General features: G+C 44.0%; 2 protein-coding genes and 1 non-coding gene across 5 annotated transcripts in view; all 3 read right to left on the reverse strand.

Moving 5' to 3' along the window:
- cadm3 (cell adhesion molecule 3) overlaps window positions 1-2,856 on the reverse strand; it is an 87,534-nt gene extending 84,678 nt beyond the window's left edge. For all 3 annotated transcript variants that reach the window (XM_030074834.1, XM_030074833.1, XM_030074832.1), the window contains exons 1-2: window positions 2,634-2,856; window positions 723-869 (exon numbers count right to left, since the gene is read on the reverse strand). In XM_030074834.1, the coding sequence (XP_029930694.1) occupies window positions 723-813 (91 nt within the window). In that variant the 5' untranslated portion in view covers window positions 814-869; window positions 2,634-2,856. The remainder of the gene's footprint in view (window positions 1-722; window positions 870-2,633) is intronic.
- Window positions 2,857-5,171: 2,315 nt separating this feature from the next.
- Window positions 5,172-5,245, reverse strand: trnar-ucu (transfer RNA arginine (anticodon UCU)). The gene has a single exon. It is a non-coding gene; the product is annotated as a tRNA-Arg (tRNA).
- A 1,698-nt stretch (window positions 5,246-6,943) lies between these two features.
- sdhc (succinate dehydrogenase complex, subunit C, integral membrane protein) lies at window positions 6,944-12,836 on the reverse strand. The gene is made up of 6 exons (XM_030073636.1): window positions 12,820-12,836; window positions 11,402-11,461; window positions 10,983-11,084; window positions 9,778-9,839; window positions 7,905-8,068; window positions 6,944-7,187 (listed from the first exon to the last, which is right to left on the reverse strand). Exons 1-6 carry the CDS (start codon window positions 12,834-12,836, stop codon window positions 7,083-7,085), a joined length of 510 nt encoding a protein of 169 aa, XP_029929496.1. The 3' UTR covers window positions 6,944-7,082.
- Between the last annotated feature and the right edge of the window lie 478 nt (window positions 12,837-13,314).

Raw genomic sequence — 13,314 nt, forward strand, 5'->3', positions numbered from 1 at the left:
CCGCACCCTGATTATCATAGCTGATGCTGAGCTTCAGCCATATAAGCACACGTGTGTCATGTGCCCAAGTCTGTGTGTATGTATGGGTGTGTGTTACATGTGCACTCCTGGATGTTTTCTTTTGTATTGGAGAAGTCAGGAGATAACCAGCGCTCATTTCCATGTTTGATAAACCTCTGAAAAAGATATATAGGGTGTGGGAAAGACAGAGACAGGCTGAACAGGTGAGCAGGACAGGAAGAAAGCCGGTGTGTTGGAGTGTGTGGCTTCTGTTGCACACACACACAGAAGCAACCACAAGCGACTGAGGATGTGCAACAGAGAGATGAAAGGAAGGAGGGGAGGAAGCCACAGAGGAAGAGAGAGACGCACCAAGAAAAAGGGCCCGTAGTGTTCGGCATGCGTGTCCAGAGCTCACGTCCACGTGCGAGTCACGCACATTCCTCAAAAACAACGGCAGAAATTCCTCTGGGATCCAGAGAGGGGAGGTTGGAGGGTGGGGTGGGGTGCCGGGGCGGAGTGTCCCATGTGCTTATTAACGGCTCTCTGAATCTCTTGTCATAATACGGGAAACAACAAAAAAGACTGTAGTCAACAGATAAGGGGCACCATGGGAGAGAGAAAGAGAGGGTCGAGGAGGTCGGGGGCCCAGGGAGCGAGCGATAGAGAGAGTGGGAGATGAAAAGATAAAGAGATGAAGAGAGAAAGAGAGAGAGGCTTACCATAGACGTAGTTGCTGTGAACCGCAGCTGCGAGTAATACTGTCAATAAGCTGACACTCCATAGCACAGAGGGAGCTGATGGGAAGGCCATGGTTGGGCGCGCAGGTCTGCGGGTCTCGCCGAATCCTCAGGAGGGCAGAGTGTCACCTGCAGGGGAAGCAGTGGAGAGATAAAGAAAACAAGCAGAGGGGCCATTGGCCATTAATTGCCTGCTCTGCCATTGGCTGGCTGGCTGCTGAATAAACGCCACCCTTTACTCAGGCGTTGCTCCATGGGTATTCATCGATCTGCTTGTGTCATACCAGGCTGGGTGGTGTGGGGGGAGGTGTGTGTGTGTGTGCGTGCGGGCAGGCGGGCGTGAGAGTGTGTGTGTGTGACGCAGTGACAGAGCCAAACAGTGAAAAAAAAAAAACAGTAAAGGGGGAAGGGGAAGGGGGAAGTGGAGAAGAGAATATATTCATCCACTCTAACAAGCTGTGTGCATGTGGAATGAGGGGAATTGGTGTTTTGAACGGCCCCATAACCAGGCAACAGCTAACTCAAGGTAATTAGAAATAACGCAGAGGAAAATTCCCCCTGTTGGCCGACCGTGCGAAAAAAGAAAAAAGGGAAATAAGTAGAAAAAAAAACAGCAGCAGGGGAGAGATGCACCTGTCGCCCGCTGAGAATACCCACACTGCGCGCCTCGCACAAGACTGGAGACGGACTGACGCGCACACTTCATCATTATAATACCCGCTCAGATTCTTTCCACTCTCTTTCTCTCTGTCACACACACACACACAAACACACACACATACACACACAGTCTCTCTGTCTCTCACGCACATTTCTTAAAAATAGCAGCACGCCGAGCCGAGGCGAGTCCTGGCTGCATCCGCGAAACGCTCCCTCATTGTCACCGCTGAGAGGGGAAGAGGGAGCCGCGGCCGGCCGGAGAGGAGGCTGCCTGCGGGACGGGCGGACAGGCGGGCGGATAAGGGCGGGGACAGAGGATAGGATGGAGGGGTGGGAGGTGGTGGAGGGGAGGAGGGGGGGGGGGGGGGGGGGGTGAATGGGGTGAAAGAAGGGAGGGTAGGGTTGAGGGAACTGAGGAGGGGGGCGTTTGTGTTTATTGTTGCTCCCTATACAGTTCCTGTTGAGTGATGGCGAGAAATGAAAACAAAACTACAAGGAGGAACAAGGCCAGTGCGGGATGGGTAAATAATAACCCGGGCCACTCCGGGCATTATTTATGGCAACTTAGCGTGATCTGCTGTCAGCTACACAGAAACAGTGACAATGGTGGTAATAATAGTAATAACAGTCCTTAGTGGCTACCTGCAACGCTGCGACGGACCACGGGAGCACCAGAGCAGTGTTTCTCAGGTCGGATCCTGTATCCTACACCTTTTCCTGCACTTGCAGAAATAGCCCTGTGCTTGGGGATGAGAGATACACAGAGACTCTGCCAAACGCTCGCCGCTGCACACAGCGTGCACTTTCTTTCTGTCTTTCCTTCTTCTTCTTTTCTTTTTTTTTTTTAATGGAGCAATGGAGACAAGAAAGAAGAAGGGAGAGGAGAGGAGAAGAGGAGAGGGAGGGAGGGAGGGAGGGAGGGAGGGAGAGAGAGAGAGAGAGAGAGAGGGAGGGAGGGAGGGGGGTCGGGCACAGCGCAGGCAGCCCGACAACAAAACGCATATTCAGAGTAAATTATAAAACACGCAGGGATTATACAGCTCTCTGCCTTGGCAAGCATAGCGGATTACACACACCAAGCACCTACCCAGAGTGCGCACACAGACACATTCCTGGAGACGGGAAAGCATCGGAAACTGACAGGTGTCTCCTGCCCGCCCTACAGGCTACAGCCAACCCCAACAATAATACACACCGGGAAGCAATGAGGGATACGGTAATATACACACACACCGTTATATTCCGCCTCCGGAGTCGGGTTTGTCGGCGCTGGTCTCCAATAAGCTCTCCAATAAGGTCCCTCCTTTGATGCGCAGCAGTCGCTTGTCCGGAGCCTCCTCTCAATCTGCTTTTATCGACTTTTTATCTCCTTGTTCCTTCTCCTGGCTCCTTGTTTTTCTTGTTTTTTCCTCCTCTCTCTCGCTCTCTCTCTCTCTCTCTCGCTCGCTCTCTTTCTCTCTCTCTCTCTCTCTTTCCACGGCTGCCGTTCACTGCAGCAAAAACAGTCTGTCTGAAAGACGAGAGGGAGGGGAGGGGACAAGGGGAGGGAGGGACCGAGGGAGGGGAGGGGATTTTAATACGATTTGGCCCGTACCATTGGGATAACAGGGCCAGAGCAGGGGCCTACTGGCTGAGAGCAACATGAGGGAGATGGAGCAGATAGACACTGATCTTAACACACCGAAAAATCACCGAAAATGCTCCTATGATATTCCATCCCGAGTCTACAATGGCCTTGCTCCACTTTGTGGCGTGTGTTTATTTATTTATTTATTTGTTGCCTAGCATTTTCTTTGATATGCATCTAATACTTTGATATCCTTGACTTTTGCTGTCATAATTTGTATAGTGTCCATCTCCAGTTTCTCATAGGATTACAGTGGCTCATCTGTTCCATAAAAGGGAACACCAGAGGTCTGCTGATGCTTCACTCTGTGATTGTCACGCTTCTCGATGGCTTATAATGTTTCTTATCATTGACATTATGGAGTTATTACGCCTATCTGCGCAGATAGCCCCATTTCCTGTAGCCCTGATAATTTTCAATATCGTAACAGTATGACTTACTCCTTAGCCTTATGGAGTTGCGAGCCTTTTGTTCTCATTTATAGCGTGTCTGCCCTAATAAAAATCACAGTAGACTAATATTCCTATAATATTCCAATACTGATTTCCAGTGTGTCTGTGGCACTTTATAGAGAGTTTATTATGACTTTGTGGCTGCCTATTTTAACATCCTGTGGTATATCACTATAAAATTCGTTTAATGCCCCTATATTATGTGGGACTTATAGTTTTATTCCTATAGTAGCCTTTTGAAATTTATTACAGGATAGCTCTTAAGGCGTGGCCTGTCTGAGCGTGCATCAGTCCCGTTAGACTTCACTAGTGGGTGTTTGGGATTCAGGATCCAAGGGAAGCAGGGGTGGGGTGTGGAGGGGGGGCGGTGTTCAACTTGCCAGAGGATTAAGGATTAGTTTTACTGGCGGATTAGGTTTGTGTGTGGGGAGGCATGGGGTTAAACATGGATGGCGGCACCGGCACGAAAGCCCAATCAGCGATGGCGACAACTGAAACCGGGGAGGCGGGCTGAGGGGGGAAAAAAACGGGAGGGTTTGGTTTGGGGGATCTTCAAGCGAGCAGCTGCTCTCCACACAGAAAAAAGAGAGCTCTTCAGGGCCTCTTTGGGTGGGGTAATGTAGTTCTCCACAGCGGAGGTTCCCAAACTGGAGTCCAGGGACCTTCAAGGGTCCTTGAAGGGATTTGGGGGCGGACGGTCCCAGCAGGAGAGGGGAATAGTTTAATTACAGATTAATTTCACTACAAGTTCATTCACAAGAAATGGCCCAAAATTAAATACAGGCCCATACGCGGGTGGCTATTCCAATCAGCGGTTTTACTCGGCTTATTCACCGCTATTACCTCCCTCACGCACAGCTGACAGAGACACAGTTTAATACAAAAATCGCAACGGCAAGAACAATCTTGAGACAAGAGACTATTTTCTGGTACTATAAACAGTCTTTTGCGAGGAGTAATGTTGTCTCCCTCTCCCCTCTCCCTCCCCCTCTCTCTCCCTCTCTCTCTCTCCTCCAAAATGGAAGATTAGAAATGCAGCATCTGGCATCATTAAGCAGTTGTTATGAGGACGGGTTAGGCTTTAATTGTTTCTTTGTTGATGCTGCATTAGAAAAGCCTCACGCTAGATAAATGAGTGGACAGCTCCAGGTGCTGAAAATGTGAGCTTGCTTGTGTGTGTGTGTGTGTGTGTGTGTGTGTGTGTGTGTGTGTATGTGTGTGTGTGTTGGGGTTTGGGGGTGTTAAGACTGTACAGGCTGACCGGATAACAGACTGAGTAACAGAGCCCAGAGCTGCTACGCACCGCGGTTCTGCTTCCAGGCTGTTTGCCCATTTGAAATCTGCATATTAAAGCGCTGACCTTTGCGCGCTGAAAAGGCTCGTCCATGTGAAGTTCCACGAAATAACAGCCCAGTCCCGATGCACTGTGCACTGAGCCAATGAGAGGAAGAGAAAAATACTTGCAAATGGTCAAAAAAACATCTCTGTCTATCTATCTATCTATCTATCTATCTATCTATCTATCTATCTATCTGTTTCTGTCTTCTAATCTCTTCCGTGGCTCGCAGAATTGCCAGTCGTATCCTCCCAACAAAAGCCATAACTCCCCATCATTGCTATTTTCTTTACATCGTGTTTCATTTATTTTATCTTCTATTAAAAAAAAAAAATAACCGCAGCCCCGCGATTTGCCATCTCTGCCGGGACTCGAACCCGGAGCCTCTGGATTAGAAGTCCAGCGCGCTATTCCATTGCGCCACAGAGACTGAAACACAATTTTTTTCGACGAAAAGCGGGTTTATGTTCCCCCTCCCCGCCCTACGCTGCATCCTCAGCATCCCGCAGCATCAGGACCGCAGCTCGGCTGATGGTAATTGGCCGCCCGGTAGGGGGTGCTGCAGCCGTATCATCATTAGTCTCCCTGTGCTTGATGAAGATGGCGAGGGCCGTTTCTCCATCCCCCATTACTTTCACGCAGCTTATCTCATCACAGTATCATAATAATCACAATAATAATGACATCAGAGGAAAATTGAATAGGCTACACTGTAAATGCATCAATAACTATAAGGCAAAGAGCTTCATTTCCCGCAGGGTGTAATTCCACTATACAGTCCACATTTTTATTACCATAATTTTTCCCCCTCTTTGCTTTGCACTGAAGAGAGGAGCTATTTCTCCTCATGTTCAATTTGAAGAGACAACATGCAAATCCACTCTCCAAACCTGCTGAGTTCAACCAATTTTCAGTTCCATCAAAATGGAAAACTACAACAGGCCAATGGCCCTCCAATGCATCTGGACATTAGCCCACAGTATGAATTTAACCCAATCCTAAAAATCAGTTATGATGCCAAATTGTGGCTTTAGGCAACCTAAAAGCCATGGCAGAGATTAAAATTTCTGGTGTTCAGATGTGTGACTATTTTTTCAGATTGAGTAATGTGGGAGAATTATCCAGTAATACAACTGATGTGGTTCTGGTTAAGTGTTGTATAAACTGTGCGGACTCATACTAACACTGGTCATTATCCTGTGTGTATATATATATATAGAGAGAGAGATAGATAGATATACAGCACACATGCAGTGGAGGGTATTTCATTTTCACAACAACATATCTGAAATTCAAACTGACAACCTTTTTCCCAGCAAGCTGCCAGTTGTCAACAACAAATTGTTGAACACGGCAATTTATCCGGATTTTTTCAACCCGACCAGGCTGTATGCCATGGTCTGCCGGATTCTCCCACTGCAGGTTATTTTGTTGATCCAAACAGACACATTTTAAACCAACTTCCACAAAGCAGCATGGGTGCATCCTCCTCCCTGGAACGTTTACCGTTGTTTCTCCCAGTGTTTCCTTACATAAATGGAGTTGGATCTGACATTACATCACGGCTTTCTTTTATTCACACTGCAGTACAAAAGCAGCTCAGGTGCAGTGTGGAGCTCCTGTGTGGCTCAGTGGGAGGTAAGGCCTGAGGCGGGCTGCTGGTGAGGAGCTTGTTCACATACGCAGCTTCCACCGCTGGGCTGCCTCCCCGCATTTCAGCCCCTCTCTTTCCTGGTGTTAAAAATGCATCTGACCAGCTGCGGCCTGCAGAAGGTGAAATATGAATGACAACCTACACGGTAAACAGTCACTGCTCCTCACACATAAAAAGAGCAGACACTCTGGTTAGGCTGGCACTGACTAGGCACTCAGGGCAAAACAAAGTGATTAATGAACTTGACGTCACCGTGCGATTAGACAAATTACATAAGGAAATACATGTAGGACACTTCTAATTTTGGCCACTGGTTGTTGTTCACACCAAGAGCAAGTGTGAAAATGAAAAGTAGGTCACATTTGCATGCACTTTGAACCACTGTGCTGCATTTGATGACCCCTACAGTTCCCAAAGCATAATTTATTTCCAAGGGACAACACCGTTTTACCCAGTAACAAACCATCACAACACTTTTGACTGTGTACAACATAATATAATCCTTTATTTATTACTTTCTTGAGTTGGGGCCTACAACAGGCCAGAACAGAACATATAAACAAAACTCCCACATTGCCACCGCTGCACATTCCCCTCTCTACTCCTTCTCTGTTCAGAGGAAAGCCACGGCGATGGAAGTGATGATGGAGAGAATGATGACTGTGTAGCCGGTGCGGTACACCTCTGGGATTTTGAAACCCTTGCCGATGTCCCACCACTGTTATAAAAAAAAAAATGTGAGCATTAGAAACACAATGAGAAAGTAAAACCTCCAATGCAGACAGGATGTGTGTGCTGTACCAGCCCCCTTGGCAGTTAGGGCTACACAATTAACATTAATATGTAAATGAAATTGTAATATGGCCAAGTACAACATTCAAAATGCAGGGGGTTCATTTTTCTGTAATATAAGTACAATATGTGAGAAAAAAGCATTAGAAAATGAAGTATTATGAGATACTCTGGTCTATAAAATTACTCTCTCTACATATAAGAAAATAAGTTTGTTCAGTACAGACCCCAGCAAAAGTCACATTATCAGCATTTTCATAGTGTTTTTTTCACCAGTGAGAAAATGAAAGTTACAAGGCAAAAATGATCATTCCCACTAAAATTGTGAATATCGCAATTACAATATCTGTCAAAATAATTGTAATGTGATTTTTTTTTTTTACCATACTGTTCAGCCAACGGCCAGCTATCATTTAGAGTTCCTAATCTATTTAAATTTAAATTTTTTCCCCCAAATAAAATGTGTAAAATGATCAAATACAGCAGGAATGGAAAAAGTAAAGTATATAGAGGACTGTCTCTTAAAACATCAAAGCTAAGGAGACCAGACACTGAAAGCCTGATGGCTAAATTTAGAGGGAAAAAAAATGCTCCTTGGCTCTTTAAATCCACCTCAAGGTACTGTGAGCATGTGAAGTCTTACCAGATGGCGGATGCCGTTGTAAGTATGGTAAGATACAGGGAAGGCGATGCCGAACTTGGCCAGCCCGATGAGATAGGGGCCGACGGACAGGGAGTGGATCAGGTCCAAGTAGTGGGAGTAGCTCCCTGGTAATACCAGCGCTGCCACAGCAAAAGCTGAGATAGCTGCAGAAACAGAGAGAGGCAATGAGGCTAGTGATGGACAAGGGTGTGTGTGTGTGTGTGTGTGTGTACAGCAGTAATAGAATTTAATCATCTCCAAGGGGAAATGAACAGTGTTGTCTTGGACCTGCAGTGTTAGTTTGGAGTCACTGCACAAAACAACTGGTAGACACATTTAAGAAATACAGGCCTCTGCTTGGCAAAAAATGGAGAAAATCAAGACACTTTTACTCTGATATGTCAATCAGGGTTTCTAGTACTGGATGTTAGCATTGGGTTAAATCTCTGATTCTGATATTTCGTTTTAGCCCTATAACGGCATCAATTTGATTACCAGTAACATATCAGTGCATCCCTAAATTAAACTAAATAAACAACCACATACTACAAGAAATACACCAACACACCACACATCCACTCATCCATGTAATTGCTAAAAGCGTAAGAGGCAGTGTGACGTTCATACCAGCTGTACTTAAGTGCACCGGGTCAATGTGAATGCGTATGTGTGAAAGATGTAAGTGTGTGTGTGTGTGCTTGTGAGCATGTGTGAATGAAAGAGAGACGAGTGAATCCAGGGTCCAAAATTAACACCCATCAAGTGCCAAGTGATGGTAAAATTTGTCTTTGGCGGATAAATCTGTCAGAATCACCCGCCACACTGACTGATAAATTTAAGTTCTACAAAATCTTTGCCTTTTATGAAAATTTGTTCCCTTTGAAGTGTGCACCCTCCTGGGAAGCCAATCAAATCGAAGTAAAAAAGGCTCCTGGTTGGCTGCCTGATGTGATTTTCGACACAAAATGTTAAGATCTAAACTTCGGTTTCTCTGTAGCCTGGGGGGTGACTAAGTGGCATAACATTAATAGAAACTTGATGCCATGTGGGGACACACAGTGATTGTAAGGCTACTAAAGCAGAAAAATCATCACTTACAAGAAAAACCACCCATTGTATAGGTGAGTGGGCAAGCTTTCAATTACTAATCCAAATTTACTTGAACAGGATTTCCTTCTGTATACAAAAACAGCCACACAAACCAGGAGAGTGACATATTTCCAAGAGGAATGTATATTAATCAGTCTGGCTGGTAAAAATATTCCTGGCAGGTCATTTTTTTCTTCTGCCACACACCGGTAGGTCAGCCAAAAAGTTAATTTCAGACACTATGAGTGAGTGCATGGGACTATTTGACACACAGACACAGTGAGTGAGTGAGAGAATCAAGTCAAACCGGCAGTGAGGGTGCTGACCTTTATTGAACTCACGAATGTGCAAACAGAACCGAGCAGAGATTTTGTGCTGTGCGCAGTCAAGGTCAACAGTGAGACCCCAAAGTGCCAAAGTACTACAGCGTATCCCTTTACACCAGGCAAATGACCAAAAGCTATTAGCCATCCAATTGCGGTTTGACTGGCACTTCACATGCAAAGTGCTGAAATCTACTGGACAACCTCTGTTTTGTCATTCCGGTAAATGCTTTTAGCAGGAGCCGATAGTGATGGACTAATAGACCCAGAGGGGGCTGTCAGGGTCAATCAGACGGCGAAAGTTGCAGCAGAATAGTTTCAACAAAGTTGTTAGATTAGCAGCACAAAAGAAACGTGTGCTATCAAGGGCCTTTTCATGGCAGATCATTTAAGATGAAGGAAATATATATATGTACAGGTTATCATGTGAGAAAAAGAAAAACATAATAACAACGCGCTACCTCCGCTAAGTGCCACCCCAGTTCCTCTGTGTGTGATGGACATCATCATGGGGACGGACCACCTGAAACACAAAGACATGGATGCAGTACATGTGGGCATTCGCATCACGCTCTTACCTGGAGCAACTTAGAGCAAATGGAGCAAAAAATTCAGCTTTAATTACTGGATCACCAATGGGTGAGAGTGCAAAGGTCAAAGGCCAAACTGCCTGACATGAAATGCAGCACTGGGAGAATCACAGATCACAAAGGAGATGTTTAGCACGGTAGCAACTTTTTAAATTATTATTTCATCAATTGCTTTGTCAGAATCACTGACAGTCAATTAATCAATTATTAAAAAAAAAAAAAAATACAATTTTGCTAATGAACATAGAGATCAAATGCTTTTGTTTTCCATCCAAGTCTTAACATCTGAGATATGGATGGAGATTTAAAGACAGAGGAGACACATGAAAACAGTTTATTGTTATGAACTCTTACTCTCACAAAATATTCAGCCATGAGAGGCGGGCAGGCAGCCAGTGTGTAAAATATTGCTTGTTCAACCTATAATGTATCAATGCGACAACAGCAAAAACTGCATGTTACTGAAAAACAGATGAAAAAGATGCAGCAAATTGCCTCCAATGAATCAGCCACCAATTGATTGATTATAATTAACATTAATTAATCCAATTCTTAATGTTAATGAATCGATCATCGATTGGTCAGTAGCATCCCCCGTGCTAATTGAAGAAATTAGCACGGAGGAGGTTGTGAAGCCAAGAAGAAAAAGTGATTTAAAAAAATTAGAAAGTGCATTTGTACCGGGCAAACAATTTCCTTTATTAGACGTATTAGGATTTTAATATATGCTTGATGGTGCTGCAAATGCTTATCAGGCAGAGTGTAGCAAGAGGCATGTAAATCAGAGGCACTTTATTATTTGGAAGGTGGCCTCTCCTGCTGTTTCCATAAACATTAAAAAGATGAAAAGGCAGCATATCTGACAATGGGCTTTCATGGTAATGATATTTGTCATCTGAATAGTGTATGGTAATAGATTTTATAATGTCCTTGAAACTATGGGGCTGACATTATGAAAAAGCAAACACAGCAAATGATTTCCTTTGTTGAATAACGGAGTCATCTCCGTCTTTTAGATTAGTTTCTGAACAAGACACGGGCCACAGGCTGGGCTGCGTGCAGGGTGAAGTGCCTACTTGTAGATGGTGATGTGGGGAGACATGGGTCGGTTTAATCTCGTGTTTTTGGCCCAAAACTTGTTCATCTCCTCCTTCGCCGTGGTTCCCATTGGAGCAGCACTGCGGCACACACAGAACAGAGTTTAGACTGGCGACACGGGTCATGCATATCATCACGGTGTCTACATTATGCAATATGAGCATGTGTATGTGTGAAAATGTTTTGTTTTTATTTATAAATATGTACTACTGCTTGTTTGTTTGCCTTTCTGTAAAGCACTCTGCTTTTAGATGACTGTTACATAAAATTCATCATCATCATTATTGTGAGTAGTGGAAGTATGTCATCGTCATTATTATGACTCGTACAAATGTGTGAACACGTTACTCTCTCTCTCACCCACACACACACACACACACACACACACACAACTCACTGTCTGTAGAGGACACTGTACTGTGGTCTGGAGAGACAGACGCCCTGGCGAGCCAACGTCCTAGTAATGAAAACAAGAAGGTGTTAGAATTACAGCCTCGACTGATGACATGGTTTTTTGGCTCCACTGCCAGTAACTGGAAGGGAAATGTTTCATATCTGATACAACATTTATTTATAGAGCACTTCTAATGAGTAGGATTGTCAGAATAATACTTTACAGGAAACAAACAGACAAGAAAAAAAAAAACTGAAACAAATATATTCATGGGATTTTGATCAGGCTTGTTTTTTTCCTCTGGAAAGGGCAGTGAGTTTTAAAAATAAAAACACTGTGCCGAAATCTTATTGTTTTAGCATTTGATTTATCGGTGCATCATCAGCAGCACATAGGTCAATATCAGGATTGAGGGGGAAAACATCCAAACATTTCTAATAAATATGACTGTCACAAAAAGCATTACAGAAGACAAAAAAAAAAATCTGTCTTAAACATATTAATGGGATTTTGATCAGGCTTGTGTTTTTCCCTCACAAAGAGCAGTGTGTAAGTTTTAAAAATAAAAGCACTGTGCTGAAATCTTATTGTTTTCACACCTGATTTATTGCTGCATCATCAGTGGCACATAGGCCAACATAAGATTTGGAGGAAAAAATCCAAACAAAGACCTCGGATGTCAGTGCAATGACCTGAATATGGCCTTTATTTTGAATAAACCATGAAAAAAAAAAAATCATTCTCTTGTGATAGCCAGATTCAGGTGTAATCTTACTTCTCTATCACAGGGGAATATAAAAAGCTGACCTGTAGAAAACTGATAAAACCTGTGTCTGCAGGTACAGGCAAATGAACTGAGGGGTCAAAGTTCAGCTGACTTTCTCCTTTAGTTGGCACACAGGAGGCAAAGTCACGGCAGTGTGTCCCAAGGTGGCTTATCTAATGCAACAGCCAGCTTTAACCAACCTCTTCAGCCTGATTTAGGAAGCCCAATTTAACTCTGGATTATAATAATAATAATAATAATGGTGATAATAAAGCTAATCCACTTCTCATTAGCAACGACGCTTATGTCCGTGTCAAATAATACCACAAACGCATGCACGTCCGTCATGTCATGATACAAATACATTATTTAAGTCACAGTTAAGTTAGAAAATAACTATCTTTTTAATGTTGTTGGTGTTTCTCACTTGTAGTTTTAAATTCCCGACCCAGCTGCCTGACGTTAGCCGGGGAGCTAACGTCAGCTAGCAACATGACCGAGGCGAATAAAGCGACATGTGAGGCGATAAAGTGTGTCGTCGACTATTTTCGACTAGTGCTGCGATAAATGTGTGAAGCCGATGGATGTGACGCCGAAAAACAACAGGTAAAGCCTTTCCCCAAGCACAGAAGTTATGTAGCACAGATGTACTGACCTTAGGAGAAGCGCCATGTTTGACGAGTCCTGGGAGGAAGTGACGTCAGCGGATGTTGTTGTCACACAGCGTGGTTATCTAAAGCGGCCATTTGTGGAAGGTCAAAGTGAGGTCACGGTGAGGACCCTCCACTGCATGTTTATTATTATTTTATTATTTTTTGTTTATTTGTATTCATCATCATGCTGAACACCAGCAAACATGCATGCATGCTGCTACAGTCAATAAATAATCACATTTATTCATCTTATTCTCCAGTCATTGAAAGGAAACAAAAAAAGTAATTAAAAAAAGAGATAAATAAATAAGAAATATGCTATTTTTTGCCGTTGATGGAAAATATAAAGCATTTATTAATTTACGTCTGAGATCAAATGCCTCCACAAATAGGTTGGAATACAACCATCCAATTTTACAAATTACCACGGGAAGGAAAACAGCAAATTATTTACGCGTGTGGTACATTACCTCTTATGTTTAATCGAATGACATGCT

Source organism: Myripristis murdjan, chromosome 17, assembly GCF_902150065.1.
Source record: "Myripristis murdjan chromosome 17, fMyrMur1.1, whole genome shotgun sequence".
Lineage (NCBI taxonomy): Eukaryota > Metazoa > Chordata > Actinopteri > Holocentriformes > Holocentridae > Myripristis > Myripristis murdjan.